The 24,731-nt window shown below is 40.4% G+C and overlaps 1 protein-coding gene across 3 annotated transcripts in view; it reads right to left on the bottom strand.

The window, feature by feature from the left end:
• Positions 1 to 24,731, bottom strand: part of MCTP2 (multiple C2 and transmembrane domain containing 2) — a 119,485-nt gene that overhangs the window by 80,182 nt on the left and 14,572 nt on the right. The window contains exons 2-9 of one of the 3 annotated variants that reach the window (XM_051796688.1): positions 24,381 to 24,484; positions 23,055 to 23,591; positions 17,769 to 17,831; positions 16,569 to 16,677; positions 4,828 to 4,970; positions 3,959 to 4,035; positions 2,698 to 2,809; positions 778 to 813 (exon numbers count right to left, since the gene is read on the bottom strand). In XM_051796688.1, coding sequence (XP_051652648.1) covers positions 778 to 813; positions 2,698 to 2,809; positions 3,959 to 4,035; positions 4,828 to 4,970; positions 16,569 to 16,677; positions 17,769 to 17,831; positions 23,055 to 23,528 — 1,014 coding nt within the window. In that variant the 5' untranslated portion in view covers positions 23,529 to 23,591; positions 24,381 to 24,484. Of the gene's footprint in view, positions 1 to 777; positions 1,498 to 2,697; positions 2,810 to 3,958; positions 4,036 to 4,827; positions 4,971 to 16,568; positions 16,678 to 17,768; positions 17,832 to 23,054; positions 23,592 to 24,380; positions 24,655 to 24,731 lie in introns of those variants that run through there. The other 2 variants (XM_051796686.1, XM_051796690.1) reach the window with 2 other exon arrangements.

Raw genomic sequence — 24,731 nt, 5'->3', positions numbered from 1 at the left:
AAGTGAGACTGTACAGCTCTCAAGCTGGATACTGAGGCTTGCAGTTTCTATATCATTATTTACTCAATAGCAAATTAAAGCTTTACAGAACAAACAAAAAGCCACAGTCTGTTTCCTGAACAAGTCAAAATCTAATGTAAAAATGATACAGGAATATAAAAGTAATGGAAGCCTGCAGAGATACTACAGGAGACTGAGGGAAGCAAGTTATGTAGATAAGTGGGAACACACAAACCTTGGAAATCCTGTTACAATAGAGGTAATGAAAACTCCCTGCTCCGTCTCCATCCCAAGAACAAAAGGAATTTCAAAACCCACAGAGGTAACTAGAAGAAATACTGCCTCACAAAATTCCTCCTGTGACGAGAGGCAACCCAAAAGATAAACTGGGATCCGGGAGACCCACACTCAAATCCAGTACCAACCACCGGCCACGTTTTGGGTGTCCTTAACTACTCAAATCCTCCACAGCTCATTGGTTTTGGTTGAATTTACACCCATTTCCTTAGTACAGACAGATTTTTTTCTCTTTCTACAGCTCTTTGCTGAATGGGATCTTATTCTCTAAACATTACCATAGCACCAACAATTAGAAAACAGATGCAATTTGTCATCAAAATGAAAAGAAAATCAAAAAAGCAAAAAGGTATCACAGCCCTCACATTATGACAGGTTGCACCTATACTTCAGTTTTCCTTTGTTTACCCTCTTTGTTTCAGAGGAGGGCACAGATTTTGAGAGGGGACTTTTATTTTAAGTGAAAAAAATATAGATTACCTTGGATGACGTTCGCTTCTTCCGACTTGACCATCTCTGTTCATGAGTCCCCATTATTGTATCAAAGAGAATCCAGGGAAAGGAAACAGAGAAGGAGTAAAATGGGGAAAGTGTTTAGTAAAATAATTAAAACAGCAGCTTGTCAAATGAGTTAGAAAAGCTTATTACAAAACAGGGGACTGGATCTACAACTGCATTTCCATCTACCTTCCCTCCCTCATGGAACATAACAATCAACAAACACACAATACCTGCACTGCACCAAAATAAAGAGGAAATTAAAAAAAAAGTAATTGAGAATAAAAAGTGGAGGGACCCAGAGCCATTAGTAAGAAACATGGCTTATACTTTTGGTGCCATCTGGTTCTACAGTAAGTTAATTTAAAAAGGAAAAAAAGTCATCTTCTTGTTAAGTGCTAATATGGATAGAGCCATTTGACTTTTCTGATTCCATTGGAAATGGCTGAGAAATCTGCATTTGAAATACGAGGGCTTAAAACATTGTCCTTAAAAAAAAATTACAATGTGCATCAGGTCATCTATCGTCTGCACTCTGAATGTTAACAAAGCACCCAAGAGTACCAAAAGCTGCTGTTTAAACCAATATATTTTTTGTTTCTATGGTTAAGTCCAATTTAGCCCAGGTATTCCTAAAAATCACAGAGGAATTCCTTAGGTTCTTCTGGTTACATTTTTTTTTTTTGCTATAGTAACTTTATGTCTTTGCTTCACCCCTTCCTGCAACCCAGTGCCATGTGCCAGCAATGCTCTCTTGTAGAAGTTAGAGGGCAATTCACATTCCAGATCAAAGCCACCTCATAATACAGATATATAAATACAACAGTGTTTAAAATATTGTCATTAAGCCTTTAAATTATCACACAGTGATGTTTAAATAACTCTATGATTATCTTATTATTAATTAAGAATTTACAATTCTCAAGAAAGCAACTATTTGAAAAATAAATAATGAATAAATAAATAAATAATGAATAGCAGATATCCCACACTAGCTTTTTCTGATTTTGCTTTCAAACCCATTGAAACATTTACATCTCTATAAATAATCCCATTCAGGCTGGAGTTCCATATCTATAATTCAATAATGTGCTGTAAACAGTAACTTTCATATTAGACAATGCAGCAAACTTGTAGGAGTATTTTCTCTTAACATATGTATTACATATATATTTAAAATCAGCTCTGTTTTTTAAGACAGTTCAGATAAATGCCTGATCTTGGCTTTTCCCCACCCCTTGCTCGCCAGGAGCAGGATTAGTTCACAAACATCTGTATGCTTCACACTCTGTATAAAACACTAGCAGGAATCATAAAAGATAAAACAAAAGCAAAAAACCCCAAACATGTAGGATCTCAAATTTAAAAGCTATCAGCTTCAGTTATGGTGTTCCAATCTCTGCCCAGGCTCTTCTGGGTTTCTTGCATCACCAAATGCACCATGTTTTAGCATAAGGAGCCAAGTTCAACTGAACTCAGGGTTTTTACAAGCAGTGTCCTCCTCTGCAGGACTGGGGCAGTTTAAGTCTTAACATCAAAGCTCAGCTTTTAGGTTTCATGTGGATAAATTTTTTCACTGTTGTTAAAAAAAAAAAAAAAGAAATATAGTAACTTTTCTTCAACCTGCCCATTGCAGTGGTGGACACACTGCAGCACACGGAGAGCACTGTCACAGTGCATGTCACAGCACTGAGACAGAAGCATCCAGCTACAAATGTCTACACAACTTTAACCCAGATAAATATGGGGCTTTTTTTAAAGTTATGATCTACCTCGATTTCAATATTGAGTCTCAGAGGATGAAAATAAAGGTGGCATTTCCCAGTAAATCAGATTATGCCAGGTCTTCTTTTCTCTCCCCTACAAATTCCAGCTATAAATTTGATTTCCTAAGCCACTTACATTTCTTTTGAAGTCTCCTTGCTTGACTGCTAGACTCAAGTCTAATACAATCACTCCCATGTCATCTTCTAAACTGTTGGGATCTTCCAGTTTTAAAATCTGTTCAGTAGTTCTATAAGCAAAAAAAGAAAAAGAAAAAAAAACCGTGCATTTATTGACTGCAGTTAACTCGAGTTGATTATTAAAGGTCAGGTTGAGCTGTGCAAATTTCAGCTTCTTGTCTGAAATTCCCAATATTGAGTTTAAATGTTAAAATGGGAAATCTGGAGGGTTCCTTCTAAGTTCTTACAAAATACGCCCCTCTTTTAATAACACAGCGCAGTGTTTCTATAGCACTGCTTACTACTCATAACTCTCCATATGCAGATACACACCAAATTAAGCTACTACTACCTTCACTTCACAGGAAGAGTATCAGGGAAACTCATCCAAGTGAATTTTCTAATATTAGTGGTTGGTTTTGACTCCAGAGATATTTATTCTGCCTGCATTTAATCTCCCTCCCTGACTCTGTTCCCTTGCTAAAAACAGGAATGCTGGTATTTACCTGGTGGCACTATCTCATGGATAAACTCATTAATGTTTCTAGAAATTCGGATACAACAGCCATAGGACCTACAACACACCCGTGCAGGGAGAACTCATCTTCTCCAAAAAAGTCGTCGCACAGCAAGGGAGTATAAAAGAGAGAACTACAACTTGAATTCCTGGCTTCCAGCTCCACATTGAGACCAAGCAGCAGCAGCAGCAGACAAAAGGCACAGGGTTTGCCTCGGCACTAAATCAGGGCCAGATGCAGCTGCCGCAGGGATGGATGGCTGCGGGGGGAGGCTGGAAACGGGGCGCTGGCAGCGGCCGGGAAAACCGCTCCCCAGCCCAGTGGTGTGCAGGGAAAGGCACCCTGTGCTACGTGGGGATAAGAACAGGTCTCAACCTTCTCCCCCTCTTTCTTCTTCCACCTCCATAAATTATTCTGGTGTAGCTCTCCCTAAACAATGCCACATACAGAAATTGTTAGCCCTAGAATTGGGCTCCATCCAGGTTGGATTTGAATCCGGTACGTAACGCCGGATGAAAACACGTGTGTAAAAGATTTATCTCAAGTGATTTCCCTTAAAATGTGCTCCCCCCCATACTTCTAGCTGAAAAAAAAAGTTTGCATGAATAGACAAATTCCAAGGCAGAACAAAAGCATTTCATTATTTCCCTCTGTTAATCAATTAAGCTGCATTAATAACCTTTAATTAAATAAACACATTACCTATTGAGTTCAAGTTCAGTGAGCGCTACAAATGCCGAACCCATGAAGTCTGAAGAGGTTAAATCTCGATCGTACACCTGGTAGCAAAATAAGACAAATATTTCCAATTTTCACATCATAAGCCAGTTTTATCCCAGGCGATGAAAGAACAGATATTTTAAGCCCTTTCAGTTCAATTTTGTATTTGAAAGATCAAAGCTTAGATATAATTCAGGGATCATTTTCCATCTCCCTGCTTTAATTTGTATTTTTAACTAAATATTTAACTAGCATTTTGAAAGTATCTTCTTAATATTATGTAAACAGAGACATGTGTGCTGCTATGGATCGTGCCTGTTCCTTTATGCTCCGTGCGACAGCCTAATGAAACACTGCACAGAAATCAGGTACTTCTGGTTACAGACGTTTTAGCAATTAGTGCTCACAACTGGTAGCTTGCGGTTCTGGTAACTATAACGTTACTCATAATGAGAAAAGGCTTTGCTACTTGTCACGGCTGCATCCCAGGTAATAATTCTGTGCAACCCAGCCAAATTACACTCTTAAAACGTGCTCCTGAAACCACTCTTGGTTTTCCTGAGTTTGCACAAGCACGGGAAGAGGGAGAAGAATTCAACTCCACAGCTTTAAAGAGATCCAGTCAAGGAGTTTTGTTTCAACTTAGGTTTTTGCAGACGAAAAGCAAAACATGCAAGTAAAATCTGGAAAAGACATATGTGCGTTTTAATTTGAAATTGCTGAAACTCTTAAACTGGATTGTGTTTTATGTTATGCTGCTACAGCGAATAAAAATCAATGTTTCTGAAGTTGAAAATGATTGCTTAAAAAAATATTGACCCATCTTTTAAAAATCTAAAACCAATACTTACCTCGATCCACAGTTTTTGATCAAGAGTCTGTACAGGCAGCACAACAGTTTCATCCCAAACTGGGTTGAGGTTCTTGTAGACAACCTTACTTTTGTAGAGAGTTTTCCCATTCAGTTTAAACTTCACATACGGGTCACTTGTACCTGTGATAATAAAAAAATAGGTTAGCAAACCTCCATGTAACCCCATAATATTAAATTATATTTTCATAAAATAGTAAATAATAATAAATGGTCATTATTTATTTTATATATACATGCATATACTTAATTACCTATATAAAAATTGTTCATTCATACAGGAAATCTATAGATGAACCAGAAAGTTGTGTGAAAGCAGACAACAAAAAAATCTTCATAGTTTGCCTAATCTCTGCTGTTTTATTCGTAAAGAACATTAATTATTCTTTAGTAACTTAGTTAACATTTTAATTTGGAAAAAGAGCAAACAGCAGCAGTGATGAAGGACTATTTACAGGCCAACTAACGGCACAGTGGAAGAGAGAAAATGTGATCCTGTGACTATGAATATATAAAAGGACCAAAACTCAAAAGCATCGTAACTGGGATAGGAGCTCCAAGGAAACCAGTAACAATAGCTAAAATACCCGTCAGGATTTCATCACTGGGTGTCACTTGCCAATTTACTTAAAAACAAATTTGAAGTCTCAGTGAAAAAACACCGACATTATTCATCAGCTCAGGATAAAAACCACACACAGAACAGACTCTGTGAAACCAGGCAGTGTTCAGGTAACACATTTTTTAATCCAAGTGGCACAATTTGCCACGGCAATAATGTCCCGTATTTTTATGGAGCAGATGTCCATGGACAGAGCGTGAGGCTCGTGCCACTCGACAGCAATAGAAGGACTTGCAGCTGTCAAAGGAAAACAGAAGAGGGAATCAACTTTTTATTATTGTTATTAAACTGGCAGCATCTGCACTAACACCAAGCACCGTGCAGGACACGGGACAAAAGGGGGAACAAGGTACAGGGAGGATTTAACTAGATGGTTGACTTGGTTATTCATACAGACTTAGCAAAAATATATCACAAGTGGCAAATAAGGGGAAAAAATAAAACTGAGATGTAGCAGCACATACAATTAACTGAACCTAGGTGCCACTCATCTGTCATATCCAATATTTTTTCTATGATACTTTGTATTTTGAATATGATATTAAACTTCCCTCTTAACAGTTCAGTTTCATTGGAAGAATAAGGTGATGGTCCTGGCTGCCCCCCAGCCTGCAGCAAGGGCTCCTGGTAGGAAAGACTGATTTCTACACCAGACTTCACAGCCAGAAATAATCTCAACCTGTCCTCCCAGGTTCCCACTGAGATGCTGACTGACAAACACATGGCAGTCCAGGATAACCCAGTCTAAGAGAAATACTCAGTCTTGTCAGTAATTTGGTGATAAACAGTGAGAATTTGAAAAGTCCATATTTAAATATATAAAGCTCTGATAAGTGTTATGTGAAGACAGACTTCAACTCAAGAAAAAATAGTTATATATAAGCATCTATTTGGAATTACATGGCACTGAAAAGAACTGTGCTCGTGGGACGTACAAACTTATTTTTAAGAATTGTAAACAGTTTTGATTCTGCTTTAATTTCAAAAGAGAGGAGTTGTAGAACCCTGCCCATTCTGCACATAAAGGGTGTTTCATTCACAGAAGAAAAATACCAGTTGGTTTTCAAATACTATCTGCAGCTGATCCTTTTCCTAAATAAGAATTGTTGAAATAAACCCCTTTTTTGTGAAAAAGTGCTGCAAACTTAAAGAGAATTTTCTTTTTCTTCTCCTTGAAGACAGAATAATAATAAGGGCCTGGTCCAAAGCCAGGGAAGTCAGAGGGCAGCTTCTCATTGTTTCCAATGGGTTAGGGCTAGACCTTTCCCTAAAAACTTCTCAGAACTATGATTATACTCTTACATAAAGCATACATCTTAAAAACAGCACTATTTCCACAAGGAATGGGAAAATACAGATAAATTGTAGCCCCACCATGTGGGCAGTAGCCCTCAGGGGATGCAGAATCAAGAAATAACATCGTTGAGCTCTTTGGTGTTAGCTTCTTGCACCTCCTTCAAAAACATTTAAAAATTTAAAAAAAAAAAAGGGGCAAAAAATCCCCTGACTTTTATTTACAGAGTAAGCAGGAGAAAGCTGCATTATTAAAAATAAGAGTTATAATAATGTCTCCACAACCCATTCTGTGCACAAAATAGCAACCGGCCAAGACAGAGAAAGCAACTGATGAAATGAAAGCACGAAGAGGGTGATGGAAGCAGGTGGTCTATGGTCATAACTCATCTGCTTTTGGCAGAGAAAACCAATGAACAAGGGCAAAACCTGAAAAGAGAGAGAAAAATAGGAGATATAGAGAAAGCAAACAGCCAGTCCAATACCCACAAGTAGAAAACTCCAAGCCCCTTCTTCGAGGCTGAGAAGCAGGAAAGCTATAGCTAAGTAAGCATCCCAATTGCATTATTGCTCTGAAAGCTTTCCAGGTTGTTATACAGTAAAGGAAAATAAAAGGGGGAGAAGGGCTGCCCAGCATTGCTCATGTGAGCCAGGCTTTAGCAATCATTCTCATATTTTTTTTAATAAATTCTACCCTCATATTTACATCTATTTATACACAGAAACATATATGTGCATATGAAAGGAATATATATTTGTATAAATCTATATTTATATTAAAAATATATATATTGTATATTAAAAAAAAAACAAAAAAAAACAGTGAGAGACGGGCGGAAAGCTATAATAAAAAGAGGCCTTTAATTAAATAAGATTGCCACTCTGGGATCAGGCCTTCATGCTTGTCAGCTTACTCTCAAAATAAACATCTCAAAGCAGGGCCTCAGTGGTGTCACTTACTCCAGCAAGGCAGGCTGGGTAATCCCTCGCTATCTTGACAGCCACATAATGTTCAAACTGTTTCACGGGTGAGCGGCAGCACTCGGGCGAGAGAAAATATTAATGCCGGGAATTAATAGAGAAAGGGATGATGGTTTACAAAAGCCAAACAAGGAAAAGGTGTCAAGTTAGTACCGGTGTTAATTGTGAGGGAAAATAATTGTGGAGGGGCGGGGGCTCGGCGGCGCTCGCCTGTCTGGCTGTCAGAGGGGTAACATCTCAACTAGGCAGGCGGGGAACGGGGTCGGCACGGGAGCGCGGCTCCTGGATCATACAAATGACGGGATGACACCTCCGTGCCAGCAAACAGCTGGACTGTCACCTCCACAGCAGGAGCTGGAGCACAGAGGGCTTGGTGGGGTGAACCTGGATGGCCTGGAGAGAGATGCTGGGAGTGGATACGGCACCACGACCCCTTTGGGGCTCCCAGAGCTTCCCCCAAGCCACTCCCAAGATGCTGACGAAGCTCCCTGCATCGTTCTGGCTGTTTCTGGTTTTCTTTAAGACATCCCATTGCATCCAGGTGAACAGAACAGGTTAAAAAGCAGACAGGGAATGAGAAACAACCCAGGTGGACAAGTCTCTCCTGATGGGATGAACAGCACAGACTGCAAAATACTGACTGCATTTGAATTCAAGGCCTGAAGCCTTCTGGATTCAAGCTCAGAAAGATGTCTGGACCTATTAAAAGCTATTTATTAGAGACAATCTACAATCTAAGCAGAAAAACATAACTTCTTTTGAAAAGCGCCTAGTGATTTTAGAGATGAACCAGTCTAAAAAAAGGATTTTTGTTTATAATCTTCTTTGAAGTGTGACAGAAATGGATAATTTTCTGAAGAAGCCACATCAATTAAAAAAAAAAAAAAGGCTTTTTAGCAGCCATTTCCTAGTGAAGGCAACTGAATCAACAACTTTTCAGCACGTGCACCCAGGCTTTTCTGAACATAAGGTCTGAACCTGCTCATCTCTCATCTCAATCACACCAACTGTAGCAATGTCAATGGGGGAACAGATCATCCTTGAAGTCAGTTGAGAATTTTACCCCCAAAAAATACTTCTCTCGTTGGAAAGGCAAGGTGTGATGCTTTGAGGCTAATTCGAATATTACGCAATGACAAAAAGGTTCACACACAACAAAACATATATAAAAACTCAGGATAATTTACTTCTCAGCCTAAAGCAAACCCGATAGGAGTAGAAAAAAAAAAAGGATGACCTCTAAAAAAAAAAAAAGAAATCATTCCATCAGCTAGGCCTGTTTCCCCATTAGAGAAACAACATTCATTTCGACAGTGATGCTCCCTGGAATTCCTTTGCATAATATCTATTTCACTTCTATTTTCTACCACTAACACTAAAAAGCAATGAGTGCAGGCAGATCAGACATCACCTAAATCATGAGAAAGCTTCAGTGAGTAAAATGATGCTGGGACACAGCAGTAGGAGAGGGTTCAGTAGCCCAAGAAACTGTTAATGGTGTTTTTAAATGGATACTGCTGCCCTCTAGCAGCTACCGAGAGATGGATCACATTGACCGTCTCATACTGCTACACATTTGCTTTGTAATTAGGAAATAGTAACCCAACAAACCCAGAAGACCCAATATAATTTCAAGCCACACACTGTTTTATAGGAGCAAACTTACTGGAAATATAGCATATGAAACAAGTCTTGTTCCATAAATAAATAAATAAAAATTACCAGCAAGCTGCCTTAAAAGTCTGAAAAATCAAAGAACAGTGTGAAATATAACCTAGACCATCTTAAGTTTTGGTTAAAAAACTAAATTTTACTCTGAAGAAGGAAATTAAAGATTTATTTTATATGCATGTAAAGAATAAATATCTGAAAATCTTCCTAGAAATAGAATTACTGGAGTTATTTATGACAAAGAGTAAAGACGTTTTAAAATGGAACACACATTTTTCATTTTAAGTGGAAAACCACTATATTTCTCGTAGTGGAATAGCGCAGATCAAGGCTTAAAGGGGAAATAGAAAAAAGTATTCTGCTGGCAGGAAATTCAGGTAATTTTGGAAAGTTTTGTGCCCAGCTAGTTTTACACGGCCAGATGGAAATGAAACATTGCTTGGAAACAAGCAGCACCAATAGATTCCAAGGGAAAACAAACCAACAAGTGGAAAAAAAAAAGACCATAAACCAAACAAAATACACAAACCAAAAAAAAAACCTCCACCACAATAAAACACAATAAATCAAAAAGACCAGAGAAGTGTGAAGGAAGTGTGTAAACCCACAGTTGATGGGGGAATAAAGGAGGGGGGGAAATGCCTGAATTGAACATTAACAGAGTGAAAAATGCAGATACAGGAGTTCCTATTCAAGACACTTCAGAAACATCATTTAAAAAAAAAAAAAGGTAAAGGAACTGAGCAAAACCAACTGAAAACCCTACCAAAATGCCATGTGGGATCCGTTAGAGACACGTGACATAAAGAACAGAACTGTCTGTGGTGAAAATCGGTCCAATGGAACATTGAATTCCCAGTCAGGACTCAGGTATGAACTCAAAAGAGGTCACAAGGACAGGGCAGAAGGTACATTTACATCACCAGGCAGCACTGAGAAACTTCTGTGGTATCTTATCACAGAATGGTTTGGGTTGGAAGGGATATTAAAGATCATCTCATTCCAACCCCCTGCCACGGGAAGGGACACTTTCCACTAGACCAGGTTGCTCCAAGCCCCATCCAACCTGGCCTCGGACACTTCCAGGGATGAGGCACGCACTGCTTCTCTGGGCAACCTGTGCCATGGCCTCACCACCCTCACAGTAAAGAATTTCATCTTAATATCTAATCTAACCCTAATCTCTAAGTTTAAAGCCATTCACCCTTGTCCTGTCACAACATGTCCTTGTAAAAAAATGCTTCTTCAGCTCCCTTTTAGCCCTTTTAAGCACTGGAAGGGGCTCTAAGGTCTCTCTGGAAACATCTCTTCTCCAGGTTGAGCTATCCAATTCAGATTTTCTTGTTTTCTCAGTCTTTGACCTAATAAATCTCCTTACAGATTACCTGAAAGATGCCGTGTGAGCTGTTAATGCAGACAGGTGCCCCCGAAGAGCAAGCTCTGACGACTGATGGAGCTATTACAGTTTAAGAAACCCGTTATCTAAATTACAATTCCCACAAAAGAAGAGTCACAGGGTATTCTCTAGGCCCTACATATTCTCTTTCTATGCTGCCATTCCTACATTTCCTAATTTAACATTAATTTACCAAGGGCAGATATGCACATAAATTGCTTTTTTTGATCTCCTCTTATTTTCCCGAGGCTCCTATCTCTGTGCACTCCTTTGCCACAGCCAATCCAGGAAGGATGCTCACAGGGAGCACTGCATATAAGCAGAAAGTTTCAGCCACACATGTTGCACTTCCAGAAACTGCCTTTGGCACAGATAAACACTTGCAGCACCAGCTCTTGTACGCAGACCTACCCAGCATACAGAAAATATCAAAATAAGTCCTCGGCACCATTCAAATTCTCAGCAGTTGTAAATTAGGCATGATTACGCCTTTCAAAAAGAAGTGTGAAAAGTTGCCTAATACATCTCAATAATTAATAAATCTGAAAGCCTAATGATCTAATTGCAGATACCCTGAAAACAGAGAAAGTCTAAATTAATCAGCGTGTTTGCAGAGAGCAATTCAGCCTAATTGCTCTGAGCATTTGCTTTCCAAACAATTACTTGCTCTAAGCTGACAAATACCCAGCACAGCACACACACATATCCCTTCCTCTGGCACCCTGGTATCAGCACAGACCCAGACAGTGAATCACAGAATATCCTGAGCTGGAAGGGACCCGCAAGGATCATAGAAGTCCAGCTCCTGGACAGCCCAGAGCTGTGAGTGCTGGGCTACTGCAGATTCGTTACTGCTGGAAGTTAAAAGTGTGTTATCCTAAGCCCTTTCTTTCATTTTATTTTGTCCTTGGGAGGCTGAGCTCTAGCACAGCTCTCAGTGATTCCAGAGCTGCCATGCAGCACAGCCTCCCTGCCAGCTCCAGGAGCCCACTGGGACCCTCTGGCAGTGGGGGCTGTTAGACATGAGAGCACATGATGACATGCTCTGGATATGGAAAGCCGGGTGCACCTATCTAGACAATGGCATCCTCTGTATTACTGCATCCCATCTTGCTCCCTTCACATGTTCAGTTGCCTTGGGAAAGAAATGAGAAGAAAATCAAAGTGCAGGAACAGGAAACAAATGAAACTTTAAAGAAAGAAATAGAAACGGGGCACAAAGGTCTTGTGAAAAAACCTACAAAACACAAAACCATGTGGAAAAGAGACACACACAAAGTTCAGGCTGGAACAAGGCGCTTAAAGGAGGGGAAAAAAGAAAAAAGACACCAACCACAGCCACTCACCAGCTGACATCACATCCAAGAAGTGTACTTCGTGTAACCACACTGTTTAACAGACGAAAAATATACTCAGACTTTGAAAGTACAGGATTTGGAAATGAGAGGGGCTTCTCACCTGCACAGGCACTCAAAACCCAGTTTCTGTTTACTCTTAACAGCGGCAAAGGGTGTAAGGGAAGGCAACATTTCCTTACAGCTGTGGCATCACGTTGCTGCTCCCTGTCACAGCATCACTGTTGGGCAAAGGTGACTGGTACAGGCAGCAAATGTGCACAGTCAGAGAACCTCAGAGCCAAAAGGGAGCAGGACCTTTCAGATTTCATTAGACTGACTCAAATGATCATGAGGCATCACCCTGCCCTGTGAAAGTGAACCAGCAGGTAGAAATGGGCTCCAGCCTCTCCTAGTTCAAAGCAGGAAGTTGGGAGCTTCACAAAAACAGGGTCAACAAGGTCATAAAACCACTAAGGGTGTAACAAGACAGCAACACTGACAGCACCAGTGATTTTTTTTTTTTTTAAGCCAAATGAGATAGTTACCTCTCTGTTCTGCAGAACTGCTGCTGTGCTCAACAGATTTTTAATCAATAAAATACATTCCTCTTTTCTTATTACTTACAGTATTAAAACTACATAGACACAAACTCCTCACTATCACTGAAATGCATCATGTCATCTAGTAACAATAATACTATAAAAAGTGCATAAAAATCAAGTTTTTCGTGCTGTGTATATACACACTGAGAACTGTGACCTTCAGTGTTTGGGTCATCAATTACAAGAATTTTAAATACAGGACCCATGTGCTGTCTAATGTAAGGTACCAAAGGTACACACAGGTAAGATGCCAAGCACATCTTACCATCTGCTTAGGCAGTTTCTAATGTATGACTGGGTTAGACTGTAAGCAAGTAAATCAGACTCCAAGCAAGCTGAAGATCAGCAGGTAACACCTCTCTCATCCTGCATCCTGCCCCCCCACTGCAATTTTGAGCTAAAGAGGGATTTTTCAGAGCTTCTCCACTTTCCACCAGAACCAAGATCCTGCTCTAACAGCACTTGGCTTCCTTTGCTGGGGTACATATTGGGTGTTGCTGTATGGAAGTTTTTTCTTTCATTTACACTTCAAAAAATAGATAAAATAGGGGAAGAAAACACTGAAAATATTTTTTTTTCCTGCATTGCTTATGTATTTTAGAGGAAGCACCAGGGAACATATGCAGCTGAGCCAGGCTCCTGGGCTGACAGATCCTCTCTATAAAGAGCGGGTACAAGGAGAGGAGCTGCAGAAAGTCAGGGACCAGAAAGAACAGACAGACAAAAAGCAACTCAAGAGGCAAAAGGTGAAGAGAAAAACAGGACAGAGCAGTGTTAACAGGATTAACACTATGAAGGGAGGGGTAAAAGCAATAAAAATCTGGTAAAAGGAAGGAGGAATTTAAATCACACCAAAGGGAACATATCCTGGAAAGAGCAGAACGCAGCAAGTCAAAAAGTCAGGAAAATACCTGGAAAGTTGGAAAAAAGTGAAGCCACATGTTGGTCTTACAGCCTGCAGTTATCAGCAGAACTCCTGATCCCCTTCACTGAGCCAAACTTAATTCCTAATTAATAACTGTTAAGCATATAATGAGTAAATTCAGGGAGAATCCTGTACATTTGCTGAGGAGAGACAGGATTTTTCAGCAGCAGCTGTTTCCAAGGGCAGAAATATTTCTCCTTGGTCGCACACACCTTAGATTTATTTTTATATACACATTCAGACAAATACCTCTGGCATTGGGATAAAACAGGCAAAAATAGTCACCGGTGCAAGAGACTTTACTCATCTGCCAGGAGAGGGCATCACCCACCCGTGCTGTGGGGCTGCTTCCCTTCAGAGCTATTTAAACTGTTGCAAGATAAAATTAAGGGGAAAAGTGCAAACATGAGAAGAACGCAGGACAACACACTTAAATGCCATTTTTTTATCTGTCAGTAAAGAACTTCTAAAAAGGGCTTGATGACTGCTCTGAGACTTTTTCCCCCAGAGAAATTGCTGATAACATAATAACTGAATATTAAAATTCAGGAAAATTACAAGACTTACATTAAATCTGATTTAGGCTAGAGATGCTGGCATAAACTCTTCGCTCAGTTTGTGGTTTACACGTGAATATTTTGTTATTTAATGTATAGAATACTCCACATGGTATTTGGAGTTGGTTGGCAAAGTATGAACAATTTATTTGAAAAATCCAGGACATTTCTACTCCTGCCTAGAAACTCCAACTCTCTGCCACCACTCCCACCTAACCAAAGCATTTTTGAAGTTGCACACACAAAGGTGACCAGAGGAGGGTTTAAAACATAGGACCAGCAACTCAGCTTTCACAGAATCATAGAACATCCTGAGTCAGAAGAAATGCACAAGGATCATCAAAGCTTTACCCACTGGAGAGCCCTGGCACCTCTTTGCATAAGGAAAACTGTGGGGAAGAGGGTCTGAGCCCGCTCCCAGCTGTGTCAGGCAGCATAGTTGGGTTTGGTGTTCCCAAAATGTGGAAGAGGATGATTTGGCCTTCAGCCCAAGCCACAATCTGATTCACAGGACATGGTGGCTATGGACAACATGTTCCTATATTCAGATTATTCAGAGTACACTGATACCCCAGCTCGGTGGCTGTATCCAGCATCAGGGTGGGGACAGGAGAGGGAAGTCACACCCTTTCAGCCCACAAGGCCTGAGGATTTCTCACTTTGGAGAGATAAGCAAAGTTGACAACTTCCCACATTTAAAAGCATGTTGAAAAAGCACAGTGGTTGTAAATCAAGCCTGAGTGTCATGCAAAGATGCCACATTACCAGTACAAAAGCAGAGACCTATAAAGACATGCATCACCATATCAGCAGTGTTGAGGAGCCAGCACTGCAGCACAGTGGTGACTGAAGAATAATCAAGTCACTATTTTCTCCCCTTCCACTACCTGTATAATAAAAAGCAGGAGTTTTATTGAATTATGTATCACCTCACCCACTCTGTTTACTAAATGAGCGGTCATTTGCCACAAAACAGACTCATCAAAATGGTTTTTTTCCCCTTATGCTGTTTCACTGTGTTGTCCAGTGCTGCACTGAGACAAGTATTAGCTTTCTTACACAACGAGAAACACAGCCTAGAGCAAAGTATGCTCTGTCTTCTCTAGAAATATTACTCAGCTGGAATTGCTCATTTCTAGCATCTTTTTCATATGAGCAGTTGGATGTGTCCTGGCTTGTGCAGCTTGCTAGTAAATCTGATGAACTGCTACACTGTTAGGGAATTCTGTATAACCAGGAAAGATCTTAATCTAAGTACTCACTCACTCCTTCCAAAAAATGGGAGGAAAAACAAGGCAAAAAACTTGGCCAAAAGTTACAGTTTTGTGAAGACATGAAAAACCATCATGGAAAAAGTTAACTGACATAGAGGACAATAAAAATCCCAACAAGCAGCCCATGTGAGTTTCTAAATCAGACAGGTCCCTTCAGGTGCAAACCTTCACAGGACTTGAGACTGTGCAAGCTTATTTTCTTTAAAACTGCAAGAATAAACCCTATGGCTTCATCTCAAAAGAAACTGCTCAGACATTTTGCAACACAGAAGTATCAGAACTGTTTCCACACACAGAAAAAAAAAAAACTTAAATAAAGACTGAACATATGAAAGAGCTCTCTGACAGGTTTAGAGAGCCCCTGCAGAACCTCTGCCAGGACAGTTCTTCCCTCCACAGCAAGCAGAGAAACTACCAACTGGCTGCTTAAAAGCACTTTCACTCCCTGTTGCAACAGCCTGAAGAAGAGCCAGGCTAACAGCAGGCACTTTCACATAATTTTTCCAGGAATTCCCCAAATCTTTTTTAATTTATTTGATACGTCATTTGGGGCTCGATTTTGGGTTTGGGGTTTTTAGAATGTCATCATCATTCAGTCACATCCTAGATTAGAGAGAGGATTGTTGGCTTGCAGCCCTGCTCCTATGGTTTCCCTTTTATTAACATCTTTGCAGATAACTCCAAAAGCACTCCTAGAGCAGCTCTATCATTTAATAAATCTCTAAATATTCTCTGGGGTTTTTTGTTTTGGTTTGGTTTTTTTTTTTTTAAGCTCAAATAGACTTTCTTTCAGTGAATAGGTAAAAGTGCCTGGAGTAGCCAAGAAGGTGCTTTAAAGCTGCACCATCAGGCAGGAGGAGCAGCAAGGAGAGGGCAGCTCCCTCCCCTGTGTATCTACAGTGGATAAACCCAATCTCTTACTGCTCTGACCAGGACAAGACATACAAGTCAATGATTTGTTGCACCGGAGATAAGAAAAGAAGCCAATGTGCTGCCAATCTGAAATCAGTGAAAGGAGAGCTGTGTGAATATCAAAGGAAAACAGCTGAAAGGTGGGGCTCACCACAGCGATCTCTGATAACCAGGTTCCGGCCTTCCTTCAGGTGGATGGTCAGCAGGTAGGCAAAGGGGCTGGGCAGGTCACTCAAGCAGTCGTTTGCTTCCTCCAGAGCCTAAGGAGAACAAAGACATCAGTCACCCACACGCAGCTCCTAAAGCAGACCATGAAAGAGGCAGGTGTTTTCCTCAGGGCAATCTTACAGAAAAGAGAAAAAAAAAAAAAAAAGGAAAAAGATAAAAGATTTCTCTCCCAGGCTTTATTTCACTACGCAAGTAGCTAAGTATCAGCACAGGGTATGCTCAACAAAACAAGGGGTAACACAAGGAGGGTTATAGCCGAAGCATGGCGATATTAACAACCACAGATGCCTGCACAGTTTTTCCAAATCTTATCAGCTCACTGCATGTTTTTTTCCTAGTTGTTTCTTGTGCATTCGTAGAATATCTCAAGTTGGAAGAGGTTCATCGAGTCATTTGTGCTCATCTGATAAACTCACAAGGAAGTGCATATCTCACACAGCCACTGAGATGAGAGAACAGCACCTCCACACAGTTCTAAAAGAGAGATTCCCAGCAGCAGGCAATACTAGTTGTGAGGTTTTGCAGAAGCAAACTCAAGAGGATTCTTGTTCATCTGAGATGCTGCCAGGGTTGCACACCTCAGCATCAGGCACCTTCAGTGAAAACAGCTTCTGGACAGCACTTGAGAGGTTATCAAGAGGCCAAAGGCAGAGAAGTTCATCCAGAATAGGCAAACGTACTTTATACAAGAATAACATTTCAAAACTGCCAAGGCCTTTTCACACTGCCCTAAAACTGGTTTTGTTGTCTGTCAAACCCTACAGCTGTGTTTGCTGTGTTTACTCTAATCCAATTTGTTCCTAGGCTGTTAGATGAGTCTTTATGCTGATGCTTTCATCAGTTACCAGTACAATGTAGATATTATATAATCCAGAATGTTTGGGTCAATTTTAAAACATCAGCAACTGCTGTGAACGACTCAAAAACCAAACAACAACAAAAAACAAAACTACCACTAAACAAAACCCTCACAAACCAACAAAAAAAACCCCACATTGGACAAATCTACAGATGGCTTCTTCACTTGCTGGGTTTTTAAATATATAAGAAGCAGAAAATCTGAAGCTAAAATAAATTGTGCTTCTGATCAAGTTTCCAAATGCTTTAAAACAACACGACTTACCACTTGATCATCAAAATTTTGAGATGATAGGGAAGACTCAAAATCCATTTCTCCACATGGGTACTATAAAACAAAAGATACAATGAATTAGACAACAGTAATACAGGAAAATAAAATACTGCTAGTGGGAGTCAAGAAATTACTCATACATGTAATGCGTGAAATTCTTTTATTTCTGCTTATAGAACCTTCTCTCAACAATTTAAACATACATTTCTTTTTCCTGTTTTGCAGTAACAGCACTTAGTCTCTTGAGTTTAATCCAAGACAATAAGTACCTCCTTCCAGCTATTGGAATAACTTCTCCTCCCCAGTAGCAAGTGCTGAAGGTCCTCACCACAAACTCTCCTGATGCCTGAAGGTTATTGCATCTGGTGATAGGCTACTCTCACTTAACTACAATTTCTCCTTCATCATCCCAAAGGTAAGTTCCATGAAAAGGATTTTTTTGCTTGGTTGGGTGGGGTGTTTTGTTTTGGTTTTGTGTGTGTGTGGTTTTGTTTGGGGTTTTTTTGTGTGTCCGTGTGTTTGGTTTTGTTTGTTTCGGTTTTTTTGAAATAAAAAATGTTCAGGGGAAAAGTTAAAAAGAAATGGTCAAAGGGAAAGGTGTCCTGGTTTTGGCTGGAATAGTTAATTTTCCTCCTAGTAGTTCGTACACTATTGTGTTTTAGATTTAGAATGAGAACAGTGTTGATAACATGCAGGTGTTTTAGTTGTTGCTGGACAGGGACCACTGCTCAGGAACTGGCTGGGGATCAGTCAGCAGGTGATAAGCAACTACACTGTTTTGAATATTTTAATTGTTGTGTCATTCTTTTAAATTATTCTCTCTTCCTTTCCTGTCTTTATCTCAACCCACCAATTTAATCTTCGTTTTCCCTGATTCTCTCCCCAGTACACTCTGGGATGGAGGATTATGTCTCACACTGAGGGGGGAGTAAGCAAGAAGTTATGTCATATTTAGCTGCCTGTAGTGTTAAACCATGACAAAAGAGAAAAAAAATACATTGGACATGTACTTCCCCCTGCTTTCTGCAGTAAGTGGAAGATCCAAAGGTTTTTTATCCAGTGCCCAGCACAGGAGAGAAAGTCAAACATTTCTTCCTAAATACTGACTCATCAAAAAACTTGAGGTTACACTGGCACGACATCTAGACTGGATACACAGAAGGGATTCATCAGTCAAGACACCTCTGATGCTATTTTGAATGCTAGAACAGCCTATGATCATTTAAGTTTAAGAGTTGCCCATGCCTGGGCAACTCTTTTGGTCTAATGCAGGGCACTCACAGCCCACTCAAATACAAAGATTTATGCAATGAATAACCTCAGTCTACAAAAATGCACACAAGGTGGAATTCGATCCTCATGTGAAAATGTTATTATGTGCAGTGTGGTAACATCCAAACCTCTCAGATGAGAGAGGCATTGTGTGGAGCACTATAGAGACATTAAAAAAAGAACCAGTTCCTGCACCAAAGTACATAAATCTTAGATATATTGACACGCTGAAATAAATATAAATATCCTTTGTGTAATTCCTCACCTCCTCCTCCCCCCAAATACATATATTACATATCAGGAAGTAGAGTAATTCAGCATTGCAAGTAAAATTTCCCTTGCATGACAGACAAAATTTAACATTATGGTTCCCACAGTAATCGTAACTTGGCCACCTTGCAAAAACACATTAAAACTGGAAAAAATTATCATCATAAAGAGCAGCAGAAGAATTTTCTCACACAACAGAGCTGAGTTACAGCTGCTAGGGGAACCCTAACTTTGAATTTTCTGACTAGTATGCATAAAATCTCACTTGTGTGCATTAAACTTAGTGTTTCTTGGAGTCTCTGGCTTCACAAGAATCTCCTTCAGGCACCATCATTGGCACTCATAATGGTTTCTCTTTACAGCTTGCTTTACATGGCACAAACACAGGATCAAAGAAGTGCATGGAAATTATAATAATTTAAAAAGTACTGTCTTGGGTAGCTTGATATAATTTATAATAAAAAAATTACTCTCAAAGTTACGATTTTGTCTTTTTTCAACTTTTTGTTTACTGGCATTACACCTACAGATCTTGAACAGCAATTATAATCTTAAGTAAAAAAGCTTAGTTTTTTCATTTTAGCTCCTCATAACATAAATTACTATTATACTAGGTAGCTAATTGCAACGAGATCACTGAATACAGATAAACGTCTTGGTGAAAATCTGGTCCTGAAATCCTGATTTTTATCAAACTACAGTGACATTTCTCAACTTTAAACAAAAGTCGACACATCCAAGGGGGCCATAGTCCCAAACATATCTGCGTGAAAACAAAGCAAGCAAGAGTGTGTGTATGAACACATATATATTTAAATAAATCAAAAGTTCCTCTTGGCAAGAGGAACCTCTGTCTCCTCGTTTTCTGCAGAATGATTAATAATACAAGGGCACTGAGTGCATCAGCAACAGGACAAGGCTGGGGGTTGCCAGTGACTCACTGCAAAGCGCTAGCAAGAAGACCAAGTGGTGTCAGAACACCCCAGCAATGACACATGGGCACGGACAAAAAAAAAGTGTTATTACTGGAACCCTTTACAACCTGAACCAGGCAGGGAGGGGAGATTCAATGCAAATTCACTTGCCTCTTCACCCCTCAGATTCGCCTGGTTGGGCTGCAATGGAGAACAGAAAGCAAATCTCTCGACAAATGTTAAAGACGATTCCTGTGGCAAGAGCCTTTGCTGAGGATGGCACGTGCTGAGCGCCAGCAGCTCTGCACGGAGGGTTCAGAGCGATGGGAAAACCACAAGCCCACACTGACGATCATGCAGGAGGCTCCGAAAGCATCTCACGACATCGGGTGGCCAAAGACAACCAGGAAATGAGTAGGCGGCATGCGACAAGCGATTCAGGGGGAAGAAAAGCTCAACCTACATTTTTGCTTTTTTTAGTTTGTTTTGTTCCAGGGATCTGCCTTCCTTCTGATTTACCTCCCCGAACAGTGAGTGATGCTCGCAAAAGAACAATGCTTGTTCTCTGAACTCACGTGTTGCTCCTCACAGCAACCCCACCCAGTATTCAGAGACTAACAACCTCTGTAACAAACTGTTCCCATCCAAGACACACAGAGCACAAATCCTGTAGCTGTTCATTCACGTACAAGAGAAGCTGAATATTGAGGTTTTCATAGAATCATAGAATTCTTTGGGTTGGAAGGGACCTTAAAGACTACCTAGTTCCAACCTCCCTGCCATGGGCAGCGACACCTTCTGCTACTGAATCAGATTCAATATAATTAAATTTGTTCAATATTCCTTATCCATTTCTACTTTCCTTTGCTTCATTCTCTCCTATGTATTTTTGAGGAAAAAGATATTTCTGCCTTTAAAAATTGTACTGGAGGCAGATTATAGGAAGGATGGATATTCCCATAGTGAGATGATTTGCCATAAAAGTAAATACTAAATGATTTACACACACTAGTACATACATTTAGGGAAAGATATGAATGCTGCAGAAAATAAGCCAGACTCAGATTGTACATCTGGAGGAAACTTGACTTGAAGTTATTCCATCACTACACAGGTACTTCATTCTCCTTAAACACTTCATTTGCCCAAAATCAAATCAGGATATAGTATTAACTTTGGTGTGCTGTGGTTAATTCTAGATTAGGATTTCTGGTCTACAACAGCAGGAAAAAACTGCTGCTGTCGTTAAAACAACATGGAAGAACTCCCACAATAATGAGAGTCCATATATTTGCCATATACTGATTGAGGTGCTACAAGTTTAGAGTAAAGTTTGAGCACAGAAACAAGGCAATATACTATTCCAATCATTTTTTTTATGGAGCCCTCTGAACAATGGTACACTCCACTAAGATGAAGCCAATGTGTGAACAATTTAGCAACACTAAACTGCAAGTGATGGTCAGTAACTACCGGCCTGACACTTTGCACCACAACAGACTAGGAGCCAACACTGATTTGGTAGGAATACACAGGCCTTCGAGGTGCAGAACAAGCAGTTTGTATCAGAAAGGACCATTTTCCCCACAGCAGCACTAACCATCATTTTGAAATGGTGCAGTTAAAAAATAATTAACCTGTTAAAAATAATTAACCTGTGAAATCACCATTCCGAGGAGGAGTTTAAACCAAAATGCCTGGTTGCCATTTTTGAATATTGAATGACTAAGGAAACCAGCCATAACTGCAACAATTAGATAATGGGAAAAAGGCGGCAAAAAGTTCAAAATCTAACCTTCCCAGTGAGAACTCAACAGCAGGACACATACTTCCACAAAATACAAATAAAGCAGATTTTTCCTGAAGTGTTTCATGCAGCCCAATCTTCACCTGCTGTCTCTTTTATGAAGCCATCGTGCAACTCCACAGGATTCTCAATTTGCTCAGGCCAAGCAGGAATTAGTTTCATGTCAGTTTTGGAGCACATTGGTCTCTGATCCTCCTGTGCATGGGAAATTATGTCCAGCCACATAAATACTGACCACAGAAATGGGAAGGAAGGATAAGGGGAACAAGATGGGAAACGTAGAGGGAGCATTCTGGTTTTGCACCTCCTCTAAATCATCACGATGAAAACCCAAAGGACAGTCTTGAGTATGGTACTACATGTTCTGTTCTCCATCACATGCTTGTTTTGGTTAATTCCAGAGACAGGCAGAGTTCACTTTGCTCACTCATCTTTCACCCACTACCTTCATCTGGATCTTGAGTGGGTGAATGGTAAGTTGATTTCGCTATACAGCAATCCTGGTAAACTCTAGTAACTAAAAAGCAAATGCACTGCATTTCAGAGCTCAAAGGGCTGCAACAACTTTTGATTTAAGCAAGCAACTCCAATAAATCTGAAAAATCTAACGTGCCATTAAAAAATAATAAAATAAAAAAAATAATAATAGAAAAATTAAAAAATGGAGCAGGGTTATTTTGCAGCTCCAGACTGACAGAAAGAATAGCTGAATTAGTCTTGAATAATGTGTATATCATGTAAAGTTTATGCTTATTTGTATTCCCCATTCATTCCTTGAATAGAGCCCCCTCCTCACAGAATCACAGAATGGTTCACATTCAAAAGAACCTTAAAGATCATCTCGTTCCAATTCCCCGCCATGGGCAGGGATACCTTCCACTAGACCAGGTCGCTCAGAGCCCTGTCCAACCTGGCCTTGGTTGGATCTTCCACCCCTTTATAACCCAGAAAATTAAGGAGGAGCACAACGAGCCCGAGGTGGCCACTGAGCCTGGGTGATGCTCAAGCACCTACCTCTGCCCCCTCGTCCGTCAGAGCAGCGCTCAGGCGGGAGCTCTGCAGCAGCTCAAAGAGGTCGTCGCTGGGTTTCCTCTTGCCCTCGGACACGGGGCTGCCTGCAGCCTGCGAGTCTGGGGGGGTGACAATCACCTCTGTCCGTGTCACCTGCTGTGACAGCCACGGCCAGTCCTCTCCCACTGCCCTCGCTGAAGCGCTTCTGCTTTTCAGGGACATCACAGACCTGGAAAAGCTCTTGGGGGAGCTGCTCGACAGCACCTGAGTACTTGAATAAGTCGTTTCTTCCTCCGTAAGAGTCTCCACCTCCAGCATGTCAGGCACCGACACACTCAGACATCGGTCCAAGGAGTGCACTGTCCTCTTCATCATTTTGCTAGACCTCTTCTTCGTCTTCCTCACGCTCAGGTTTTGCAGGAATGGTCTAGTTTTCTGTTTCAGGGATCCCCACACGGATGGTTTATCCAAGTCCATTGCTGCGAGGGGAATCTCAGCAATGCCTCCTGCACAGAACAGCTTCAGCGATTCCCAGGGTGACTAAAAGGAACGTAGGAAGAAAGCAAGTCAATCACAGAAGTGAACAGCCGCTGGAGACTATGATTCATGTTGTCTCATCTTAAAACTTTCAGTCATTTTTCTAAACAGTTAAAACGGAGCATGTCACATTAGTAAGTGCTTTCAAATACAATCTGGTGGGTAGGTTTGATTATTTAGGAGGAAAACAGCCAGAACAAGTATTTATTCCTACACAAAAATGCAATGTCTGCCCACTACTTCATGATTGCAAAGAAGACACGTTATATTTCTTCTTTTGCCAAGTCCTGATTTGTGAAAACTTGAGATTTATCCAATTTAAAACTGTTTCTGTACAAAACTTACTGATGGGAGTTAAATCGTGACATAGCGAGCACACGAAACCTGCTGGCAAAGCTGGTACTGACATTTCTGCTGACACTTTTCTAGGCTATGTAGGGTTTTGTTGGCTATTTCCAAGGCTACGTGGATTCTTACAGGACATGTTAATGGACAAGCACACAAGAAAAACAGCTCCACAAAGTAGGTGGCTGAGGCTGAAGAGGGCACACTGGATACAAGGAATCCCAGCTGGGACCCCAAAACACGCCCTTACATTAACCCAGTCAGTGAAAGCTGATGCTATAGAATAGTTTTCCTCATAAAGAAGGCAATTGAATGAAAACGAGGACAAAAATGGATAGCTGGATCAGCTACAGATTTTGAAAACCTATTGGTGGACTCAACTTTGAGTTAACTCATCCTTAGCATTTAGTCAGCTGGGAAGAAAAGGGGTACAACAAAATCACTTACTGTATCTGCATTGTAAGAGAGCAGTCAAACTGACACCTCTGTGCACAGGAATATCCTCACAGGAAGACTGTTCCGTGGTTAACAGCTGAGCAACCATCCTTATTCTGTGAAGCAGAGGTAGTCAAATCATCATCAAAACTCAGTAAGAAAAAAGGTGATGAAACCTATAGATTTACTCCTTTATAGTCACACACTCAAAGGTTACAGCATATACCCGTGTCCTTAGAAATATATAACCATTAACTACATGATGGCTGCTCCCAAAACTCACAGCATATTTACCTCCTAACTGTTGCACAGCTGACAAAAAAATATTTATCCCACTGTTTTCCTGATCACTAGGAAAAAGGC

Source organism: Manacus candei, unplaced genomic scaffold (genome assembly GCF_025592945.1).
Source record: "Manacus candei isolate 608988 ecotype Guabito, Panama unplaced genomic scaffold, ASM2559294v1 h1tg000046l, whole genome shotgun sequence".
Taxonomy (NCBI): domain Eukaryota; kingdom Metazoa; phylum Chordata; class Aves; order Passeriformes; family Pipridae; genus Manacus; species Manacus candei.
Note: the sequence above shows the minus strand (reverse complement) of the source record. Positions and strands in the feature narration are given on the sequence as shown.